The sequence below is a fragment of the Centruroides vittatus genome, unplaced genomic scaffold, assembly GCF_030686945.1.
Source record: "Centruroides vittatus isolate TY-2023 unplaced genomic scaffold, ASM3068694v2 contig_290, whole genome shotgun sequence".
Classification (NCBI taxonomy): Eukaryota; Metazoa; Arthropoda; class Arachnida; order Scorpiones; family Buthidae; genus Centruroides; species Centruroides vittatus.
In genome coordinates, this window is record NW_027121846.1 from 1,482,679 (window position 1) to 1,507,896 (window position 25,218).

Sequence of the window (25,218 nt, forward strand, 5' to 3'; positions counted from 1 at the left end):
CATTTTCTCATGCCAGAGGCATTAAGAATCCTTAGACGTTACTTGCCAACAATTGACAATTGCGAAGATGATGTTTTCAAGGCATTCGTGATTGTTGGAAAAGAAAGTCGAGACCGTTAAGTGCTGAAAACAAACAACACTAAACAAATTTTTCAGTTTTTCATCTACAGAGTAATTGTAAATGGAGAACACAATGCATTGTAAGCCTATACTACTGTATAACACACTACTGTATCTTCCTAATTGTAGTTTTCTGGTTTTTTTCCCAACTTCACTTTAGTCATCACATCGGATAACTCGACACATTTCCACTTCCCCTTGGGGTGTCAACTTATGTGGAGTCGACTGTATATTAACACTTTTACTTTGTAAGCAGCTGAAAAAATATCTATAGACTGTTTTCAAAGCACATTAAACAATGAAAGAAACTTTCACTGAGTTTTGTAAATGTATTTTAGAAAATATTTCCCCCATAAATTTAGAATAGGAATTAAAAAAATAGAAGAAGGAAAAAAAACAAATACCATGAAAATAATAAAATTTACATACAGTATATATTAATGCATTTATTTTATTCTAGCATAATCTTATTCTAACATAAATATCATGAATGCATTCAGAAGACATTCATGCACTCAGAACATTCAAAACATTTTTTGAAGATAAAATGCCTTCAGAAGATGAAATCTTCCAACATTAACAGTGGAACTTCATTTAAATGAAAAGAACAGAGATAATAAGACAATAGAGGATTTCGATATACTTTCAGAATAAAAACAAGTATAAACTAATCAACTTTGAGAACGACTAATGGAATCAAAATTATAATCCTATTTTTATTACTATTTCTAATTATGTAACATTAGAAAGAGCAATTTGATGAATAAAAACAAATAAATTAGACATTACATAAACTTTATTTCTCATTTTATTATTATTGGATATTAAGTAAAAAAAAAAAAAAAAACTTACATTGTCTAAGCCAGTACTACCACATAAATAACACACATATTTTATAGGCAACATTTCTGAGGATATAAGTGGAAAACCTTGATTTAATATCCTATCTGGATCATATTCTTCCTGTAAAAAATAAAATATTTAATTATCTTATATTCAAATAATATTATCTCTTTCATTTAAATAAAATACCTCATTAATTTATTAATTAAGCATAATTAAAATAAATTTTATTATTTATATTATAACTTGTTTTCTTATCCATTTTCCAAAATTAACATATTTGTTTGAATTGTTGTTAAGTTCTAAAACTTATGGATCACACTGTATATAATAAAAGATTTGACTCAAAATGCATACTTGTGCTTAGCCTATATAGAAAAATTTAAGATTCAATAAGCAATTATTTTATTGTGACATCCTCACAATGCTGGGCTGCAATTTTTTAATCATATTTTTAATTTATTTAATTTAAAATATATGCTCGCCACCTCAAATTAGTAGTATCTTGCCAATCGTCTATCTAACGCTTTTCAAAAAAAAATTTTTTAACTGGAAATAATACGACTTCTGGTTTGCATCGGAAGTTCATGTGTAGTTAATTGGGGCCTCCTTCCCTTAAAGTTTCCATATCTGGTTTCATCTTTCACCCATCTAACTCCATTCTCAAGATTAAGAACAGATGGCTGAATGACAGTGGGAATTTACTGGTCTATATTTTTTTTAATTGCAGCCAACAAAATTTTACAACATTCCACTTTTTATACTAAATTAAGTATTCAATGAATAAAATTCACGGTTCATTTTAAAAAATTATTCAAAATTTTATCAATCAATTGCCTAAAATAATATCAGTTCCTGTTAACTTGGCAATTTTTAATAGCTGATAAATATCAAAATACTTAATAAAAAAAATCTAAAAAAATATTAATACTTATTTTATAAACAAACTATTTATTTACCCAATAATTCACATAAACAAGACAAGTTTTAGCAGCACTTGATTTCTTCCATGCTGTGTACTCTTTTTGTTTTTGTATTATTTCAACCTAAAATAATTAAAATTTCAATTAATTTTTTTGTTACTTAATTCAAATATCATTTTAATCAATAAAATTCTAATCCTTTAAAAATTTTTGTTTACTTTTCTGTTGTCAAAGCTTAACTTTATAAATGTTTTAAAAATTATAGTGACAATTAATTAATGTAATAGCTAATTAAAAAATTATGTATATTAATCACTAATTTTGATCGTTAAATGTTTATTGCAATAATTTACCTAAATATGAATACAAAATAAATAATTTAACTTAACTAGAGTAAATTTATAAGAAGAATTAAAATTAAAGAGAAAATTTATGTTTTGTACCTTTGGTTCATTTGTAGATTGAATAGTAACATAATTATCATTTAGTTCATTTGAATTATAAATAATAGCACCTTTTACTTCATTACTTCCTTGATTTGACTCTCCACTTAAATTTAATGCTAAAATATATTAAAAGAATAATTATAGTTCTTAAAAATTAATGCTTAATATATTTTTTGATTGCATGATTTTGTAATTTAAATGTATTTTTGTTTTAGAAAACATCTAAAGTTTAAAAAGTATATATATATATATATATATACTGTACAGATATTATTATTATTTATAAGTAATTCTCAAAACTTTAAATTCAATCAGAAATAAATATAATAATAAAAACCCAAAAATAATGAATAATGAATTCTGATTTAACATTACTAAAGCTAGCACAGTTAGCTCTATATCAATATCATTTCATACGTGCAATTAAAATCAGAATTTACTAGACAGTTAAAAACAACCTCGTAAAACTGATGCGCATGCACCTTAACATATATAAAAGTAAAAACCAATTGGAAAAGCACCATAAGTGCATGTTATGTTAAAATATGAATATAAAAATAGGTAACATAATTTGAAAACACATGTAAAATACATGTAACGTATATTAAGATACATTTAAAAGATCGATGCGCATGCGTCTTACTCTACAATGGAGATGCGGGAGTAAAAACAACCTAATAAACAATCTAAATCATCAAAATATACAAAAGTCAACATCCAGGAGACTTATTTCTGTCATCAACCTTCAAGTAATCATTCACTAGCATCAAGATATTTACCCAAAATTGATAAATCAAATCCATTATCTACCAGATGATTTCTACAATTTTTAAAATAATATTTAATATTTTTGTGAATTTTTAATATCTGATTAAAGGGTTATTTTCCATATTTTTGATTATTACAACTTATAACTTAAATTTGATTAGACAATGGTAAGATTTAAATATAAACTGTAATAAAAAAAAAATTATAATTTATATATATTTATAGAATATTTACATTGTCGTTTTCTTAATCCTACAGATTTGGGATAAGATGGCATTTGTGGTTTCCGACATCTTCGATTTCTTAAGAAAAAGAAAAAAAAAATTATCATTCAACATATCATGAATATATATTTTAATAAAATTTAATTTTTAATTCTATGGCTTACATGCAAGCTTTTCTTATTAAATTATTTCCACCAAATTTCTTTTTATCTCTGTGATAAAAATAAAATTAAATATAGTGTATAGTAGAATCTATAGAAAATATCTTATCAGAAAAATACTTTAAAAAAAACTTTTTTTTTTATAATAAAGATATTATCTGTAAGGACTCTTAATAAAATAAAGCATAAACTAAATATACTTTTCCTTTACAAAAATCAAATAAACATACAAATTTCTGTTTTAAATGATAATAGGGGAGACCAGGGAGAACTGGGATAAGAGATAATTGGGACACTGTTATTCTGAAAAACTGTGGTGTTATTTTAATGCTTGGCAACACTGAGTCTTCTTTATAGATGTGTTCTTCATAATACAAAACTTTAAAAATATTTATAAGCATTTATTCTAATTGTGTAACACAGGTATCTTTTCTTAAATAAAATATTAACATACATAAACCACCTATGCATAAAGATTTTTCATTTACAGTTAATGAAAAAATATTGAAAAGTAGACACCATCTCTGTACTTCCCAGTCTCACTATTTATTAAAAAAAATTAAAAATAAAATGCATAAAAGATAAATTATTCCTATTTAAATAAGATCAATTTTTATTCACTATTTGCAAAAATTGACTTTTTATCTCTACACTTCTATATTTGAAAGCTTAAATGATTTTTAACAAAGAATACAAATTTTGAATTATTCAACAATACTTGTTCATATTAAATAGACGACTAAAACTGTACATAGGAAAAAATCTATGTTTTTTACTATAGAATTTAACAAACTGTATGATTAATTTTCACATAAATAATATATTAAAAATAAACTTTTTTAAAAATTGCTCGATATGAAGAACAAGAGCACACATGGACATTCATAGTAACTCATCATTTGTAACTATCACACTTTTTAATTGGTGGAATATATTGAATTTAGTTAATTTAAAATATATGCTCTCCACCTCAAATTATTAGTAGAGGTTTACCCCTGTACATCATATTCTTCCTTTAACAATAGTGTGACGATATTTATAATATCTCCCAATAATATTTTTATTTCTAATTATATAACAGTATCATTTTATGAAAAACAGAAACAAAACAATATCAACAAGCAATTATTTGTTGTGACATCATCGCAATGCTGGACTGTAATTTTTAATCATATTTTTAAAGTTTCCATATCTGATGTCATCTTTTCTTTTATCTATCTAACTCTGTTCTTGAGATTAAGGGAAGATAGACAGTTAGACGGATGACAGTGGGAATTTATAGGTCTACAATTTTTTCAAATTGCAGCCAAACAAAGTATTATGAAAGCTTATATATAAGACAAAGAGATTATTCAAGATTGAAAAATATTGCATTTTAGAGATTCGGGAAAAGGTTACGACTAATCAAAAACAATTCTAGTTTTTTTTTGAGAACTGATAAGTTGTTATTTATGACAAATGGAAATTATGCATATTAGTTAGTAGACTGTAAATCAAAAATTAAAATCTTTATTTTTCAGATTTTAATTTTTAATTATGAAATCTGCAAAGAATACATATTAAAAATTAAAAATTTTTTTTAATGTTAAACAAATTATCTTCATGTCACCTCAAAAAATTTGTAATTTTTCAGGATAATGTAAAGATAATTTTAAATCAATATATTTTTTATACTGTATAATAATGACCTTGTAATCAATTCAGTAATGAATTAAAAAGTGTTATTATTCTTTTAGATATTGTTATATGTAAGGTGGTCACAATAAGACTGTATGTGAGTACAATTAAGAAACTTTTGAATTAAGAGAAATTTGAATTAAGTTACTAACTTTCTATTTAATTGCAGAAAAAATTCCCATAAGTAGTGCAGTAGAGATTTTACATTTGCTGTTAGTAGAAAGTTTACAAAAATAATTTCTATCAAACTCAAGTATTTTTGCAATCCAAGTTTTGAGAGCAAAGATTGAGTTTGTTTCCTATCCATTTTGATAAACTTTTTGTTTTGGATGAGTCCAAACCTTTCTATAAGCCATAATTGTGCAAATTTGGTGGATTTTTTTCATTATTTAATTAATATCCAAATTTTTCAGTTTCTTAGTGATAATAGCTATACAGTAACATGATGAACAATTGGGCCAGATGATATAATAACAATATTGGTAAATTCTGTTAATAAATGACTTCAATTTAAATTGAATCCATGTATGTTTTGATATTCAAAGCAAAATTTTTAGGCACAGAATAAAGTGCTAAGTGACTTTTCTTGCTGATCAATATGCAAACATACAATCATTTCAAAACTTTTTTGAGACATATTTTCTTTATTTCATGTATAGAATCCAGTTTTAGGTAAATTTTTAAGCAGAAAATAAAATTCATTATCATAAATAATTTTATGAATTGAATTTTCAGGCAGTTTCATGGTCATGACTATCAGTCTTTCCAATTTGTTGCAGCAGTTGTTTATCTGCTGATTTTGGAACATAATACTTTATATTGGCCGATTTCATAATTTTACTTTCATAATAAGATATTTCATACTTCTGAAGACGTTTTATGCTCAATTTTGTAATATGGAATTGTTCTTTATTACTCACACTCAATACTGATGTAACATTTACCACTAATTGACAGCTGTTACTTATCAATGGTATTCAAGTTTAAACTATTTCTCTTGTACTTTAAATGATCATTTTTAAATTACAAGTGTGTTGCAATAATTTTATATATACAGTCAAACCTATCTATAACAGAACCCTTAGGGTTCTGTTATAGACAGCTCTTAGTAAACTGTTCGGACAACTCTTAGTAAACAACTCTTAGTACGGGTTCTGTTATAGACAGCTCTTAAGCCCTGGTCACACTATGCGATTTCCAGCTGCGCAGGCGACCGCAACTGCAACAAGCGCGAGTCACGCGCGTCTTCTCGTGGTCACACATTGTTCGTTGACGTTGCAACTCGGAACACCTGATCCTATAATAAACCAATAAAATTACAGTAGCTTGTTTTTGTCTACTTTCGTAAGTTTACTGACATTTTTACATTCTACTTCAGAGTATTTACGGAATTTTAGCTACTTTTCTTATTAAAATAGCAAGCAGTTCCTTTTCTGGAATGAATAAAAGAAAAAAGGTGCTAATTTTGTTAGAGCTGGCGAGAATATACGAAGAGAAAAATAAGAAAAACGTTCATGCTGGGTTAAAACTTGACGAAATGAAAATCAACGGGCTAAACAATCATGCTTTCCTTCACCAGCTGATGAATGAATTAAGGCTTTCGGATGCCGTAGGTTATAGGGGATATATCCGTATGAATACCAATACTTATATAATTTAGGAGAAACGTTTCGTAGTTTGGCATATCAATTTAGAGTGGCCCATAATTCGATATCAGTCATTATCCCAGAAGTTTTGAATGCTATTTATCAATCTTATAAAAGTGAATATTTGAGGGTAAGTGTTGTTTAGAGGAAAGCTTGAATGATTTAATTCATTTATAATCAATATATTTTTTCTTTTATATAAGCATTTATTTTATTCAATTGTTTATTATTAAAAGTAATCAAACTTTTTAAAATAAATCTAACAATAACTTTTATAAATTCAGATTTGATTTATATCAAATATAGCATTTAAATGTACTGAAACTGACTTAATACAAATGTTATAATCAAGATATGTTGACAAATATACAACACAAAGTATGACGTGGCACAAAGACGTTTTCTGATAACCGTCGCCAGTAGAACAAACTTTTTGTTTCTAGTTGTGGTTGCAGTCGCGCCGGTTTTCGAGGGTGGGATTACCAGTTAACAGGAACAGCCGTCATGGTTGCAGTCGCCCGCGCGGCTGGAAATCGCATAGTGTGACCAGGGCTTTAGTAAACTAGTTTCTGCTATATACAGGTTACCTACTATAGACATCCCTTGATTAATTAATGCAATTAATAAATTTCTCGATGTATACTGCATATATCAAAAATTGCATTAATCAAATACAGTGGAACCTCGGTACTCAACCATAAAATCTTCACACGCTAGAACAAATTTCTGGCTAATAACAAATATTTTCATTTTAACTTTAATTTTTTCAATCATCCATAAAAAAGTTCTCAAAGATAAAACTGAGTAACCAGTTAAAAATAAAACAAGTAATATAAAAAATTTTTTTTTAAAGTCAATTCCTACTTAGGTCAACAAAGAAAAATTTTATTCTATAGTCTATTTATCCTAACTTGGCAGCTACTGTAAACAAACTAAGACACACCTCTCTTTGTTTATTGGCTTAAACCCACGTCCATCAATTAGAAACCGCGTTGCATCTCATTTGTCTGCAGAAAATAGTTCTTCGTTATTTATAAAATCATTAATGAAATACTAGTCACTTAGCAATGATTATAAATGTAATTATTTCATATTCGTTAAATTGTTATTTTAATAAATATTTTCACATTCTGAATCACTAAAAATAAACTTTTTCCGGTCATGCGCACTATAATTTCTTGGTTTCGTTTTCCATTCATTTCAAACTGTGTGTTGTCGAATTACAAAAATGGAAAACTTGAATGTAAATACGATTAAACATCAACAAGGAAAATCGCTGAGGAGCTCGGATAAACGAATAGTATTAAATTTGTTTAATTCTCTAACTGAAACGAATCCAGAACTCTGTGTGAACAATATAGTGAAAATGGTAGCAAAGACAACAGGGATATCAGAAAGAAGCATTTACAGAATTCGCAAAGAATATTTTACTAATGGTAAAGTAATAACTCCTTCGAAAACCCATAAGCGTACTCAACTTGTTGACAAATATGATGAATTCACAAAATGTGCCATTAGAGGTAAAGTACACAATTTTTATTTCTTAAATGAATTACCTATGGTAGATAAGGTATTACAGGCTGTTAATGATGATCCAGATTTACCAGACTTTACTCGATCCACAATATATAATTTGTTAAAATTACTTAATTTTAAATATACAAACCGTAATAGAAATAGTAGATTAATTGAAAGAGACGATATCATTTTATGGCGAAGACAATATTTACGAAAAATAAGAGAAATGCGTTCTTTAGGCCGTAAGATTTACTATTTGGACGAAACGTTAATTAATGCGGGCCATACCAAGAATAAAGTATGGAAGGATTGTTCAATTACGTCATATCGTGAAGCTTTTGTGTCTGGACGATCTACTGGATTAAAAAATCCTGCTGGAAAGGGAAAACGAATAGTTCTTGTTCATATAGGCAGCAATTCAGGTTTTCTTAATGGTGGTCTATATGAATTTGAATCAAAGTCAACAAAAGATTACCACGAAGAAATGGATGGAAATAATTTCAAAAAATGGTTTGAAAAAATATTAACGAAATTAGAAAGTAATGCTGTTGTTGTCATGGACAATGCTCCATATCACTCGGCTAAAATTGAGAAGATTCCTAATTGTAGTTGGAAAAAAGCTGACATAATTTCTTGGTTGGAAAAAAATAGGGTTCGTCATAACGAAAAAATGTTAAAAATAGAACTTTTGGATATTGTTAAAAAAATAAAACATAAATACGATAAATATATTATTGACGAAATGGCCAAAGAAATGGGTGTTGATGTGTTACGTTTACCTCCGTATCATTGTAATTTAAATCCTATTGAACTAATATGGGCAGATATGAAAGGTTACATTGCACGTCACAACACAACATTCAAACTGTCGGATGTGTGAATTTTAATGAATAAAGCTATCGAACAAATAACTGAAGAAAGATGGAGAAAATGTATCGAACACATAGAAAAAGAAGAACAACGAATGTGGGAACTCGATGAGATTTCGGAAACTGTTGTAGAAAAACTGATTATTACAAATAGTGACGAAAGCGATATAAATGATTACTTCGAGCAACTATCTTCTGATACAAATGATTAATAAGGTAAGTTTACACTGCAATTATTTAAGAAAATTTTTAATTATATAAATATCACATAGATAAATTCATACATTACAGTAACATTTTCCTTTAGAGGTTTGAGTATGATTTTTAAGGATTGCCAAAGAATTTGTTTTGTTTTATATCTATTTAATAAAATTGTTGTGTGGATAAAAATTCTGAAGTATGTTCAACTACACAATTATAAATATGTTTTGTGTAAGTCTTAATAATATATATTTAATAATTTTTGACTATATTTAAACGATGGAAATAATTTAAACGGCTAGGTAAAATATTAAAGTAGGCTATAATTAGTTTTCTAAGTATTATATCGGTAATTTTTAAATTGTTGTGACCACTCTGACCTACTTTAACACGTGCAGAGAATGGGGCTTAACTAGTCAACACGTGTCTAGCCACTTCCGATTGTGATTTGACCAATAAAAATCTCCGGCGGATTAATACGACAAAATCTTTGTTTACAGTAGCTGCCAAGTTAGAATAAATAGACTATAGTTACTTTTTATTAAATAATTACAATTAATATAAATATGTATATACATATGCTAAATATCTTATATAAGAGAAATTTTTTTCTCCCATATAAAACTAAAATTAATTAATTAAATTTAATTAACAAATTAATATTTGAAAAAATTGTATTAACATCAAGTGTCATCCACTACAAGTTTAAAAAAATGTATTTGAACTTGAGTGGATGAATAAAAAGTATTTTGTTAACGATTGAAAATTTGAACAAGTTATATAAATATATATAGGAAGAGTGTGAACTAATAGTAGGAATTTAATAAAAGCTTACAGCTGCCTACGTTCATCAGACAAAATTATACTCAATTCAGTTCGTTTTCTTTATAAGTGAAAAAAAACAAACTGCGTGCTGAACACAATCATCAGCAATGTTTTACAACCATTTCAAGTGGATGAAGTGTTTCAACAATACACACTAAGATTTGATGCAAATTCACAAGTTGTTATTTGCCAATCCTTAACAATTTCTTCCCTCAATTTCTCTTCAACAGCTTTTGGGAGCCTGTACATTTTGTATCCTTTAGCTCAAAATTTCCCAAACTAAACTTTCAAAACCACATTTGAGACATTTGAAGTTTAGAAGCATCTTCCACATAAACAGTACGAGTATTTTTTACTGTTTGTATAGCATGATATCCTTTACAAAACTTAAAAAGCATGCACAATATGTCCAATGTGCATTTTATCTGCAGACATTTTGACTTAATTTTATTCAAATGAAATGTGATGTAAAAAAGTTTAAAATAAGCTTCAAAACAAAGAATACAATCTTACATCAGGAATAATGTGTTAAATTTCACAACTTATAATTACATAACATATTTATGTTAAGTAAACAGCTGTTAATAAAAATATGCAAAAACTTTCTGTTCAAATCCCAATAAAATTACCGTAATACAATACTCATATTTTGCTACTCTGTATTGCATATGTGTATTTTTGACTTTTTTACATATGCTAGGCTTGTAAATTTCTTGTTAAATTTGTGTTAAATTGGATAAAGATACCAAGTTTTCCATTATATGGCTTGATTTTCCTTTGTTTTTGCATTAGACAGGTTCCGCTATATACAGATTAATTTACATTAATTTTTAGTGTGTTTGTTTATTAATTTTTGCAAAAAATTCAAGCAGCTGAAGAAATTTTAACGACAGGTTTGACTGTATTTAAGTTTTGAATTTTTCTTGATTTTTGTAATACATCATTGTTCTTTTTTACATTCCAATTTTGGAACATTAACACTTATGGTACCACACTGATGCACAATATACTTCTGATAGGGATTGTGTAGCTCCTAAAGAACATGTCAACAAACATGAGTTACTGCACATGAAATGTTTCTCTCTGTGAGATCTATCATGCTGCAAAGTTTGTCACAGAAGTCTTGAATCACCCTTATATAGTTATATTTTTCAAGTTAAATTTTGTTTTAAAGATATTAAAATGAATTTTATGTTATGATAGTATGAAAATTTGTAAATGGTTATCTGATATTTTTGAAATAAATATTCAATTTGAAATTATATTGAAAATTACTATTTCAAATATTTTTTATGTTCTTTCTTCTAAAATCTTGTAGCTTACAATATATATTAAAGCAAACTAGACATTTTCATTGCTTCATAATTTAATTAAATTTGCCACTTAATGCAGTATTGTTTTTGTAGAAGTTTTTAAACATTTTACAGGTGTGCTTCCAGCAATACATGTTCAAAATGATGATGTCAAATGAGAGGAACAGATATTTAATATAAATAAACATCACTAAGCCCGATGAGTATATAATGAAACACCAACGATCGCCTTAAAAATCAGGCTATAAATTGGCTAATTAAATGATTGATATAAAATAATTTGTTACTAGAGGTAGACATTAGGTGCCATCTCTTATCTAAGTTAATTATAATTTAAGTAAATATTAAATAAATTTAGAACCTTCTGGAATAAAAGAACTGACCTGGGGCGTGGCTTGAACCCGCAACCTCCACTTTAAGGTGATCGTTAGTATTTCATTATGTACTTATTGGGCTTAGTGATGTTTATTTATATTATATTTATACCTCGCCAGGTAGTACATTAGCTGGCTGAGTGCCGATGTGGAGTTGTTCTTAGACTGTGAAAATAGAAGTCGTCCCCAGCCAGTACCGTATTTAACCAAGTAAGGTTATATCTAAATTAATATATTTCTGGAAGTGAAGACTCGCTTGGGGTCCGGTGGCGTAACTGGCAAGCGCACCGCACGGCAAGCAGAGGTTGCAAGTTCAAGCCCTGCCCAGGGTCAGTTCTTTTATTCCAGAATGTTCTAAATTTATTTAATATTTACTTAAATTATAATTATTAACTTAGATAAGAGATGGCACCTAATGTCTACCTCTAGTAACAAATTACTTTATATCAATCATTTAATTAGCCAATTTATAGCCCGATTTTTAAGGCAATCCTTGGTATTTCATTAGAAACAGATATTATCAACAGTTTTAAATAATAACCAAAAAATTATTAGTAAATTTCTGAAAAAATGGCATATTACTTTTAAGCATTTTGTGCTGTTTTGTAAAATTAAGTAAGCTAACTTTAACAATATAACTAATATCCATGTTATTGATACTTATTTAATAAATTGAAGTGAAATAAATATTATCAACTTTCATAAAAACTGTAAAAGGTCAGATCAGAATAAAAATACAATGTTAGCAGAGAATTATACGAACTGAAATATTTGTTTAACTCCCTATAATTTTGACAAATCATTTATTTTTAAAATATTTTTCAAATTCTATACAGAAAATTTATAATATGCACTTTTCCAATGAAATCAGTAATAAAAAATTTATTAAGTATTTTTTGTTTATTCTGTAATTTAATTTACAGGTATATACTCACAGACAGAAGACACATTTTTCACAATCAACAGCCTTGCAACCTTCACAACGCTTACAACGGACTTTTCTAATTCGTACACTGTTTTCTTTGGAGTTGGGACTTTTTAACCCATTCTTTACGTAAGTACTTGGTGATTTATTAAGATTATCTTGTTTTTCTGACTTTCGAATGATTATAATGTCTTTTGTATCTTTTTCCGATGCTCTTCTTATTAGTTCATCCACTGGAAGATCATCTATATCAAGAGAATCTTAAAGAAAAAGACATTTCTATTTAGTAACATATAGAACAATAATAATGTCCACATTTTAAAACTGTATAAAAATAAAATTTTATATTAACTAAATTATTTTAAAGAGAAAAAATATAAATGAAAATAAACATTTTAAATACTTATTTTCAGCTATGAAAAATTTTCAGTAAAGTAAAAAAATAAATAAATAAATAAATGTGCAAAAATTAAAAAAAATTAAAGATTGCCAAACATTTTAAATTGGCTATTGTTATATTTAATACCTATTTTTGATTAACTAAAGCAGTTTTTAATAAAAATTATGTTTGAATTTGAAGAAGAACTCAAATTCTACTTCAAATTTATAAGCAGAACTTAAGATTGAAATTTTGGATTAACTTCATGTTTTTATCAAAATTAGTAGAAATCAAACAGTATTTCAAAATTTACAATTCCATATTCAGAAACAAATTTATCCATTAATTAAAATAAGAATAGAACAAAGTTTACAAATATTTTTTAAAATTAATTGTTATATTCTATATATAGATGCTTAATAAAAAAAGCATCTATATATTTCTTATAATATTTCATTTAAATAAAACTTTTAGTGTATTTTTAGAAATGGAGTTACGAACTTCAAAAATGTTTAAGCAAAATAAATGTTTTACCTTTTATATATTATGAATAATTGTGTTTTTGATTGTTGTAAGATTAAGGCATTTATCGTAAAGAATTTTTAAAGACGGAATTAAAAATTTATGATCTGTTTATACATACTGGCATCATTTTCAAGAATTTTCTGTTTTTCTTCTTTTGGCAATGCACTCAAATTAAAATCATCTTCCTTTGAAGATTTTTCAAATGAAGCAAGAGGATAACCAAATACAACAGATGCTCTCCTACATACATGTTTAATACGTGGACCATTTTTACTTTGAATCTCTACATCAGAAGTGTAGTTATCATTAGCTGCAGATGTAATAAATAAGAAAACAATTTAAATCAGAAATACAGTAATGCTCTCTGATTATTTAATAAATTCATTAAGTATCATTATTACATAAACATGAATTCAATTACATTCACTTACAAATACACAAAGACTGATTTTAATAGGTCGCTAAATTACTTTTCTGTAATTTTTAAGAAATCCTCTGCAATCTTTTTTAATTTTTCTGTATTTAATTCAATCTAAAACTTTATACCATGTTTCAGTTCAACAATTAAATTATGATTAAAATGTAAACATTATGATCAAAATTTTAAACTACATAACTTAAAATTCTATTTGATTGAATATGAATTGAGTAATTGTTAGAGAGATTAACAGAACTTTCTGACCTATTCTTATTAAAAATGTGTAAAATAAGAAATATAAATTAAATTTGATAAATAAACATTATTAATTAAAATAAACTGAAATATTAATGTATTTTTAAAATTCACAGAGAATTTCATTTTCAGAAAGTAAGTATTTTAAAATACAAAGAATAATATTCAAAAGTCTTCATAAGAATAATATTCAAAATATCCAGCAAGAAGAAACTACAAAGATATGCAATGTTTATTATCCTATACCCAGTTTTGAGTAGCTGAATTTATTGAAGCAGTGTTAGCTATGGGGCTTACAGAATTGTTTGTTCTAAAAATCCATTCAATCAATTTTGATTAAACTTTGCCATTTTCCATTAATTGTGATGCAGAATCCAAAAATGCAATAAAAAAATGGAGGTCTTTGATTTCATTTTTGAGATATAAGGTAGTTTCACAAGCATGTACAACAAAGCAATATTGCACAACTTTGTCAATTGATGTTTCACAGTCACTAGCACATCTTGGATGGGCTTATAGAATCAAGTTTGTTCTCAAAATTTAATAGATTGATTTTGACAAAACTTTGCCATTTTCCATTAATTGAGATGAGGAATCTAGAAATGTAATGTGGATCCATTTAAATGTATAAAAACTAGTGATGTAACGAATAGTATATTCGGCCTCAACCGAATACCGAATATTCAGCTAGGAGCGTGGCCGAATACCGAATATTCGGCCAGGAGCATTGCCAAATGGCCGAATATTCGGCCAAACTATTCGGCTTGATTAACGCACATATAAAAATTAGCGCGCAAACCTCATTATGCAAGGATCGCGCACCCTGCTCTCTATTGGCCCGCTGTCACTACGATTTTTTCTTCCATTAGGTCTAAATTATTTAAATTAATTAATTAAATTATAATTATTAAACTTAATATGAGATGGAGCCTAACGTCTACCTCTAGTGTCAAATTGGTTTATAATTTATGTAATAGCTGTAAATAGCCCGATACGATTCGGCAGTTGTTGGTATTTGGATGTAAGTTATAACTTACATCCAAATACCAAGTTCTTTTATTTGCAATCGATCATTTTAACTCTTTAATTAAACACTAAAATTTTGTTTTTACTACGTATTTGTAGACTGAATAGTACACTACTAAGGATATACTTTAGTGGTGACATAATATGGTCTAGTTTCTCCCCAGTTGTGAAACGGTTCAAATATATTATTGGGGAGTTTCTATTTGTGAAGTTTTGTGATATTTTGTTGCTATTGTTTTTGTCAATATTTTTAAAATTAACATGATTTCAAATGTTATCTTTTGTATATAATGAAAAATGCTCATTCTTTGCTTTTTATATAAAATAAATTATATATTAGTTACTCATCTTCTAGAAATAGATAAATAATTCTTTCATTAAATACGATAAGTTCCAATAAAACGTTTCGTAACTCATTTTAAAATATCGTATAAATATTAAAATATATGCGAATACGAATATAACATAATTAACTAAACAATAACATTAATGCCCAATACATTCTAACCTACACACCATCAATGCCATATCGGGCTATATTATTATTTAACTACGAAATAATTTAATACTAGAGTTAGATGCTATTTCTTATTAACTTTAATAATTATAGTTTAATGTTCAGCATTAATAAAAGTTACAAAAATGATTAATTTTTTTGTGTTTTTGTTATTTCTTACTCCTGTTTTTAGGTATTCGGTATTCAGCCGAATAGTAATTAAATATTCGGTATTCGGCCGAATAGTGATTTAAATATTCGGTATTCGGCCGAATAGTGAAAAATAGGCCAAATACCGGGTAATAACCGAATATTCATTACATCACTAATAAAAACCAGCAATGAATTGCTTAACTTTCCCTGCAACATTTAAAATTCTGGTGGCCCTATCTGTTATGATATTTCATTAAAAAAACTGTTTACATTTTATCACCAAAATTTAATTGCATGAATCTTTCTAATGCACAAAACTTCCTGCAAAATTTCAGAAATTTTCGAAAGCACAGGCATTATTAAGCTTCAAAGGGGGTAAACAAAACTGTGCCATGTACACACACACTAACATCTATATGTTAGTGTTACATCCAGTGGTGATATTCGGCGGGTTTGCACAGGTTCGGCCGAACCCGTTGTTAAAATTTTCAGTTTCCCAAACCTCGTTAAACACACGGAACATTTCTCAGTGGGTTTGTTTTTTTAAAAAAAATATATTAAAATATGCGTATTATACTCTGTAATACTATTAAACTAGAGCCTTATACCTTGTTCGTACCGAGCATTTCAATCTAGATTGTGAGCAAGGTCAGGGAGTATGTCTTGGTGCGATCTCTCTCGACCGTTTCAATCGAGGTTTAATCGCGATCGATTCAAGAGAGTTCTTGAAAGTAGATCCAGTCATAAGAGAGATCCCAGAATGCCACGTGCGCGAGATAATACAAGATGGCTGTGGAAGATGTGTCGGGCTATGCACAGCGAAAGAAAAAGTATAATGTATCTGTACACGTGTGTATTTCGAGAAGTGCAATTTTGCGGTAAAGATTATCCCTGCCTAAAAAAAAAAGTTGACAGCCCTAAAATATTATCGTAACCTGCCCTTTACCCATGGCTCGTTACGTTCCAAGTACACCACTGATTGTTAGATATACGGTTGCAAGAAAAGGTGTTGTATTTATTTCTATTCAAAACTTCCATTTCATTTGTCGGTGATTGTCAGGGAAAAATTTTCTGCTAGCGAACCCCTTGTTAAATATTTCGAATATCACCACTGGTTACATCTAACTCTGAATGTTTTTGCACATCTTGACATTTCAAAGTCCTGAATTCAAAAATGTAAAAATCTTGGGGGGGGTTATTTTTTGCCTGTTTGCCATACTTTTTCCCTGTTATTTATAACAGAGCCAGGAAAGTAAAAATAAGAGTCCATGACTTCATTTTCGATATACAAAAGTATTACAGTGACAATGTTCATGGTCTCTGTGAGATGAGTGCACCTATCAGAATTTAGGCCTAGGGGTCAAAAATAAAAACAGTGTTATGTATGCCTAACAGACAATATGTGTGAAAAATGAACCAAACACAAGAACAAAGCCATTGCCATCGACTGCTTTGTTCTTGGATTGTCTTTCCATACCCAACCAGTGCAAGAATTGTGTCTCCTGTGCAGGTGCAAGGATAGCAGCCTCTTTTATAATGGCAAGTGCAAAGTTCACCTCTCTGCACCTGTCAGGTAGTGTACAAGGATTGCCTCTTCTGTGCCTAACGGGTGCGAGGATCGCTTCTTTCTTTCTGGCTCCAGCTCAATTCTATTGCGATATGACAAGCAAGTCATGCGATGTCCTGGTTTAGCTCATACTAAAGAGATATAAGAAATGGAATCTATGTAGGACACCAAAGGTAAACTAAAAATGTTCAGTAAATTACTTAGTTAGAACTCTATTGTGCCTACCAATAAATACATTCAAGGAAAAATCAATATCTCCAATAAAATATTACTATACAGGAAAGTATCATGATAGGACCACTATACATATGTGATAGTACAACACTGTACAAGCAGGGTTTATACTGAAAAAAAAAACTTTTTATAAATTGAAAAAAAGTAACCTTTCTTTTCAAACTAGAAGATATTTTTAAGTAAACTTTTTGTCACTTAATCTAGTTATAATAATTAAAAATATCTATTAGTACTTTCTCAAGACCTTAAAAATAACCATATTTAGGGAAAGGGAGTGTTTTATACAGAAATTAATTTTTTTAATCAATTGTTTAATAAGAGACAGGTGTTAGATCTTTCTTAGAAACATTTAACATATAAAGGTTATTAAAAGAAAATTTTATTTGTGAACTGAATAATAAGCTATAGTTTTCATTTAATGTTAAATTGAACATAATGAAAACTTTTTAATCAAACATAAGTACAAACATTTTAGTCATTCTTTGGTATTTTGCAAGAAAAAAAAAATGTTACTAATGATTTAGTTATCACTCTAGCTTCTCAACTTCCTTTCTCAAAAGATCAACTTTACCCTGTACTGCTTTAGACGTTTCCAGCATTGCCCGAGCTATTCTCACTTCTGATAAATCACTTTCTTTCAAGGCTTTCTTCTGCTTTATAGTAATCTCATTCAAAAGCATTTAGCCTTTTTCTTCTAGTACCTCGTCCAACTTCTGTATGCTTTCTTTCCGCTTATGCAAATCAAGCAACTGTTCTTTTACTTTGTGGACACCATTCTCTTATTTCTCTCTTCTTTCCTCTTTCTATTTTCTTTTACATTCCTTCTCTAAACAGACATTGCAGCTGGAATTAATACTGTGTGCAAGAGGCAAGAGCTCTTTTCTAATGGGAATTGTTTCAGATTTCCTCCAACATTTTAACATAATTGTTTGTGTGTTGTCCCACAATGAGCACCCACATCAACAACCTTTGTTTCCTGTCAGAATCCTTACTGACTTCAAAAAATCCTCTTTCTACATTAATAATCCTATTCAACAGAGACAGGCAAGCCTTTACTACTTTTTCAATGTTCAAATATTTCCCACTGTTGTCAACAATCTTAATGGTGAATCTCTCTCTCTCTCTCTCTAGTAATGTTCTATTCTCACAGACTTACCATTTTTTTCTGTGCTAGAGACTACTCTCTTCACTTTGTAACTATCATTCATCTTGTAGTTCAACAGCAACAGGTGTTTCAAATAAAGTTTTTTTGAGCAATGTTTGTAATGTCATGGCAACTAGATTCAGATATTCTTCTGAAGGACTCAAGCATCTGAAATTTTTTTGTACTTTCTGATTTTATCAGTGTTTGCAATTAGAAATGTAAAGTTGCTGAACTTCTTTCAAAAATTCCAGCCAATTTTTTTCTCATGGTCTTTGTGCAAAGAAACAACTTTAATGTTTATGATCTCATCACTAGCAAGCAAAAGATTAGTCAAAGCAAAAACGACAATAGAGTAAGTTCATTCATGAAGTTCATGTTCTTCAATACTTCCGGCTTACAAACTCATTGTATAAGAACAAGAAAGTTTTTTGAATTTATCATAAAAGATATGGACCAGTGGTTCTCCATGCTAGAGAAAGCCAGTGAATCAAGAAAATACTTTGGCAATAGGAAATAAACTGAACTTCTGCCTTAAAACTTGAAGATTTCAAATGAACTGAAATTGTTTGCATAGTTTGCACTTAACATGATCTTCAGTTGTTATAGAGGTACAAATCTCAAAATGTATTTATAAAAAGCATCCCATTACTCCAGCTACCTAGTTGTGCAGATACCAGATCAGCCACCTTAAAGTACATACTTTATAATCTGTGATATGGATTCTTTTCCTCCTGTATTTTTTCAATCTTCCCATCTTGAAGGCAAACCATAGAACAAATCTTATGCAGCCAGCACAATATTTGACACATGTTCCCCAAATTCATCTAGCCCTTTCATGAATGCATTATGAACAACATAAATGTTACAGAATCCAATGTATCTTGGCACTTTATACATCAATTTGGCAGTGATTCATGCACTTATATCAGTCATTAAAATGGAAGAGAGAAAGAGAGGGGAAAAAACAATAAAAAAGCAAATGCTATTACTTTTATAGCTTGCATAAGAAAAAATTAACTTTTTTTAACAGATAAAGTAGCAAAAGTAATAAAATTTTGAATTTAGTAAACTGTAATAATCATAACAACTTACTTCAGAGTTGAAAAAGTTATCTAGTATAAATAAATCTTTACTTATGTTCTTTCATTTGTATCAGTGAGATATGGTTCATACAGTTGTTGAGAGCAGCATATGATGTAATGTTAATATAACAAAAATTCAGTGTAAATAAATTTTTATGTTAAGTTAGGTAAATTCACCAAACATATTTTTAGTTGGAGTATTTGTGATAACTTAGTGTAGTTATGGCACAGCAATTGTTAGGAGCATTGTATTTATTTCCACTTATCAATTTATGATGAAGGTTTACATTTTATACCCACCATATAAGTTGACCACTAGAGTTTAAGTTTTTCATGCTTAAAAAACACTTATAAGATGGAAAGTAAAATAATTTGTTCTTCAAAAGCAACTAGAATTATAAATTTAAATCTTAGAATAATAATTAAACCAAGTCCATAGATCCAGAAACCTTAAAACTTAATGCATTATCATTGATTTACACTTCACATAAGCGACTTTTACCAGTCTCTATGACAAATAAATCCTATGTCATTTGGCATAAATGCATAGATATTACCACAATAAACTGTGATATATGAATATGAAATATTGTATATTTCAATGGTTAATGTATATCAATTTTTTAAAATTTTGTATGTTATAATGCAAAAACATTATACAGTAAAAGCTTGATATAACAGACCACCAAGAGACTAAAGAAATTAGTCTGTTATAAACAAAAGTTTGTTTTATCATAATTACTCATTATTACAGGCTATCCAATATATCTAAAAGTCCATTACTATACAGTAGAATTACATTAGAATGGATCTCAATGGATCTAGAGAAAATATCTACAATGCTCAGATGTTTTCTCCAAGTCCAGTTGTCAAATCAATGTATTTTTACCTTGTTTCAGATCTGTTACTGCAAACATAAGGGGACTCTACTGTTTGTAGTAAAATTGACTTATCCACTACAGTATATTAATATTGTAGACAATTATTCAGGGAATAAAATTTCAGTTGCAGAGTATATAAGCAAGATTTTTATTAAATTTATAAAAACAATATTTTTATTCTTTTCTTTTTTACAATATTTTTAAGAATTGTTTTAAGAAAACCCTGTTGTAGTTTTTTCTCTTACTTTCTAAATATCTGAAATTGTCTGCTTACTCAGAGACATTTCTTTACTAACTTTAGCTCGAGATTTCCTATCTTCAATCTGATAAATTATATCTATTTTTTGTGTTAAGTCTTTTAATTTACTTTTATAATCTATGGTTTTTGCTTTACACAACAAATCCAGGACTTGTCACTCAAAAAAAAAAAAAAAAAAACCAAAGATGAATAATAGTTGGTCATCAGAAAACAAAACAAAACCTAATGTGAAAATCTATGACTAAAAATAATTAAATAAATTTTATATTATTTTTGTATTTACTTTTTAAAAGTAAAGTAAATAAAATTATGACTGTGACAAAATAAAACAGCAACTAAAACATTCATAATAAAAGAACAACAGTGGTCTGTGGGAGCTGAATAGTAGTGGGAGTCTGTTATATCAAATGAGTTTTCTTATAATTTTCCTATACTTTTGGCTGGACCAACATCAGATGTCCGTAATAGCATGTGGTCCATTATATCGAGCTTTTACTGTAATATACAAAATTAAACAATAAATTTTATATGCTTATATTTTTCTTTATAATTTATAATATGAATGATAATTTATATATATATCAAAGAACTCTTCACAAAATTTGATTTTTGTGGCACCTCATGATAAAAATGATTTTTTGACAGAATAAAATTAAATACAAATAATTTTATAAACCAAAATACTTATTTTAAAATTTTAAATATTAAACCTTAGTGCATTATAAATTTACCCATAATGGCAATGTTTTTTTTTTGTACTGTTTAAAATTACAATTTTAGCATTTCACAGGATATTTTCATTACTGCTTGTGAAAGCCTATAAAGCCTAAATATAAATTTCTTGCAGAATTCCAAACTTCTGTAAAACAGTTTGACTACTGCTGCATTAAACCATTAATATATTAGGCTGAAATGAAATATGGTTCTTTTAATACAGAAATACTAAAAGTCCTTACTTAATGTTGTCAATAAGTTCTTAAAAATGGCAATGCTAAGCAAAAAGACATGTAACAAAACTAATTTTACCATAAATTAAATGATATAAACAACATATAATTTGATTGATATTATTCTAATTAAATCATGTTTGTAATTCCTGGCATGTATTTTCTACCTCTTACAATCAATTTTACTGTTTATAAAAAATTTGATAACAATAATTGTAAATGATTACAAATGCACTTGTAATCATTCCTCAATGATGTTATAATGTAATGATGTTAAGCGAGGACCTGGTGTATTTCTTTTGAAAAACAATCTAACGCATCCTACACACTTAAATATAACAATTTAGTCATTTCGGCAAAGTTTTATCATTTTTTAATGGATAAAAAAAAAACAATTGCCTTAGTAAAGAGTAAATTTTACTAAACTTCCATCACCACTTAGCAGTAATATCTACTAACAAACAAAATTTTAAACTATTAATATTCTATTTAAATGTTTTATACATTTTAGAAATTTATTAAATCCCATAAAAATATATTGTTCATCTTTAGCTATATTTTCTATAGAACATTATAAAATATTAATTAGACAATTACATGCTTTTAAAAAATTAATAGATAGATATAAACCTGAAGCTGTTTTGTTCAGTAAAGATTTACTAATTACTAATTCTAATGATAAATTCTATAAATTTGAAGTTACTACTACTACAAGTTCCAAAATCTGAGCAATGCATTAAAAAAATAATTAAAATATTTTAAAAATTAATATAAATTTAAAAGTAAATTCTTACTTTTCAATTCATCATCTGTTCCACTTGAATTTTTTCTTGATTTAATAAATTTATCATCTGCTTCATTTTGCTTCTTTAACCTTTTCTTGTTTAATAAAGTCTTAGATAAGGAAGGAGTGTTTGAATCTTTCCTTTTCAAAGAACGATAATGTTTTCTTGTAAGCAGCAATTTTTTGGAATCTGAAGTTTTGCCATCATCAAGTTGTTTGCTATCTGGTATCGATGGAATATTGCTTTCTGCATTTTTTTCTTGATTTGTCTGTTCTAAATTGAAATCTAAATTATTAGTCAATTCAGCAACTGGTAACTGTGTTTTGAATAATATATCAGACATAAAATCTATGGATGAATTCTCAATGTTATTCAAATGTTCACTTTTACTAATTTTATCATCATCATCATCATCATCCAATGATATTTCCTTATTTTCATTTATGGTTTTATTTAAAGTTTCAGAGTTATTAACTTTATTAGATGACTCAGGGTCAACTTGAGCAGTGTAAGTTAAATCAGTTTTATCAACATTTAATAGAGTTTTCTGATCAAAAATTTCATCACCACATAAATTTAACTTATTGGAATTTAAATTTTCAGAGTTGCTTATATTATCAGTTTTTAATGAAGGAATCTCGTTAAGTTTAACGTCAAATGTTAGAGAAAGTTTATCCGAATATCTTTCGCCGTCGGCTAGATTAATTTTGTTGCTTGTTTCATCGCATATTTTTTCAAGCTCAGAAATCAAAGATTCATCAAGTTCAATTTCAATATCAGTAGAATCTTCAAATTCAAAATTACATGTAGGCTTACATAGTTTAATATCTTTAGTTTCTAATTGCTCACTTATACCTGAGGTTAACTTATTAAAAGAATTCTGGATCAAATTTTCACAGCTTTTAGTACTTTTCTGAATTTCTTGACTAGATTCAGTTGAACTAATTTCTTTATCTGAAAATAAAGTATTATTTTAAAATCATATTTAATTTAAATAATCAAAGAATTATACTTTTAATATAGTATCTAAATAAAATAATTGTTTTTATCTTACAAATATTAATTTATAATATTTTAATTATAACCAATCTAATTAAATGTGTACTTAATATAATCAAATATAAAATAATATCTCAAAAATATTTTATAATAAAACTTATGTTCAAAGCTACGATACATAATCAGATTTCTAAACACTATAACTAAAGAACATACAATTCAAGGATGCATTATAAGACTAAAAATAAAGCAGATTTTATAAATGTATGTTCAGAAGTAACTTAATTTTCAATTATTATTCCATTTTGCTTAATTATCAGTTTCAATCCATCTCATCAGCTTCAAAATAAGTAATAGCTTGCAGGATAAACTCTTAAATCATATTTGAGTTCTCGTAATAAGTATTTTAATCAAACAATATTTTGACAAAATGCATAATAATAATAAACTACAATGTTTAAATCTGTGATGGTAAAACATGAAGGCCAATTAAATTGTCACAAATAATGTAAAATAAAGAATATATTAGTTTATTTCTTAAGGTAAGCACTTCATTGTGCAAATATATTAACTTTGAAAAATACATATTTTTGAGGATAAAAACTTAAGTTAGTTCGTTCTTCAATTTTGTTTTTTGTTTAAATGATTGCAATTTATGATGATAAAAGAGTATACCAAACAGATTGTTAGCACTTAATTTTTACCTATATATTTAAGTGTTTTCTATGTATTCAATAATTTTCCCACTGTGTTTTGAAAATTTCTTTGCATCTAGTATATTATACAGGCTGTAAATAAAATAATGTTTCACAGATTGGGAGCAGGTTCAGTGATCCAAAGTGATGTTTGCTTTATTATACTTATGGCTAGAAACATGTCCTGTGAGAAATGGAAGCTGTGAATTTTTGCTTTGTACTGTTATTTGTATGGCTATGTCTGTTAGAAAAATATAGGTTGGTTTATTGCTGAATATTCATTGATTGATGCTGTAATGCCCTGTACAATGACACAGAAGATGATCAAAGTGCATCTTCTGTGTCAGGACACCAGTGACTTTGTTACATAACATGAACCTGTTGATATTCTGCTGAATTCTTTAAAAGATAAATGGAAGTTCTCTAATGTATGCACATTAGCTGTTGCTGCTATTCATCCTTCTGACTACATTGTAGTTTTTCATTAACATTGTAAGTAAATATTTACAAAGCAAAAGTTTTACAGCTTTCTTCTGCTTG

The 25,218-nt window shown here is 27.7% G+C and overlaps 1 protein-coding gene across 3 annotated transcripts in view; it reads right to left on the minus strand.

The window, feature by feature from the left end:
- The window catches only part of trx (trithorax), a 135,220-nt gene that overhangs the window by 60,118 nt on the left and 49,884 nt on the right, over positions 1-25,218 (minus strand). For 2 of the 3 annotated variants that reach the window (XM_067266959.1, XM_067266957.1), the window contains 8 exons: positions 22,994-23,938; positions 13,856-14,047; positions 12,844-13,093; positions 3,489-3,536; positions 3,335-3,402; positions 2,330-2,448; positions 1,923-2,009; positions 973-1,083 (listed from right to left, as the gene is read on the minus strand). In XM_067266959.1, coding sequence (XP_067123060.1) covers positions 973-1,083; positions 1,923-2,009; positions 2,330-2,448; positions 3,335-3,402; positions 3,489-3,536; positions 12,844-13,093; positions 13,856-14,047; positions 22,994-23,938 — 1,820 coding nt within the window. The remainder of the gene's footprint in view (positions 1-972; positions 1,084-1,922; positions 2,010-2,329; positions 2,449-3,334; positions 3,403-3,488; positions 3,537-12,843; positions 13,094-13,855; positions 14,048-22,993; positions 23,939-25,218) is intronic. The other variant, XM_067266958.1, reaches the window with a different exon arrangement.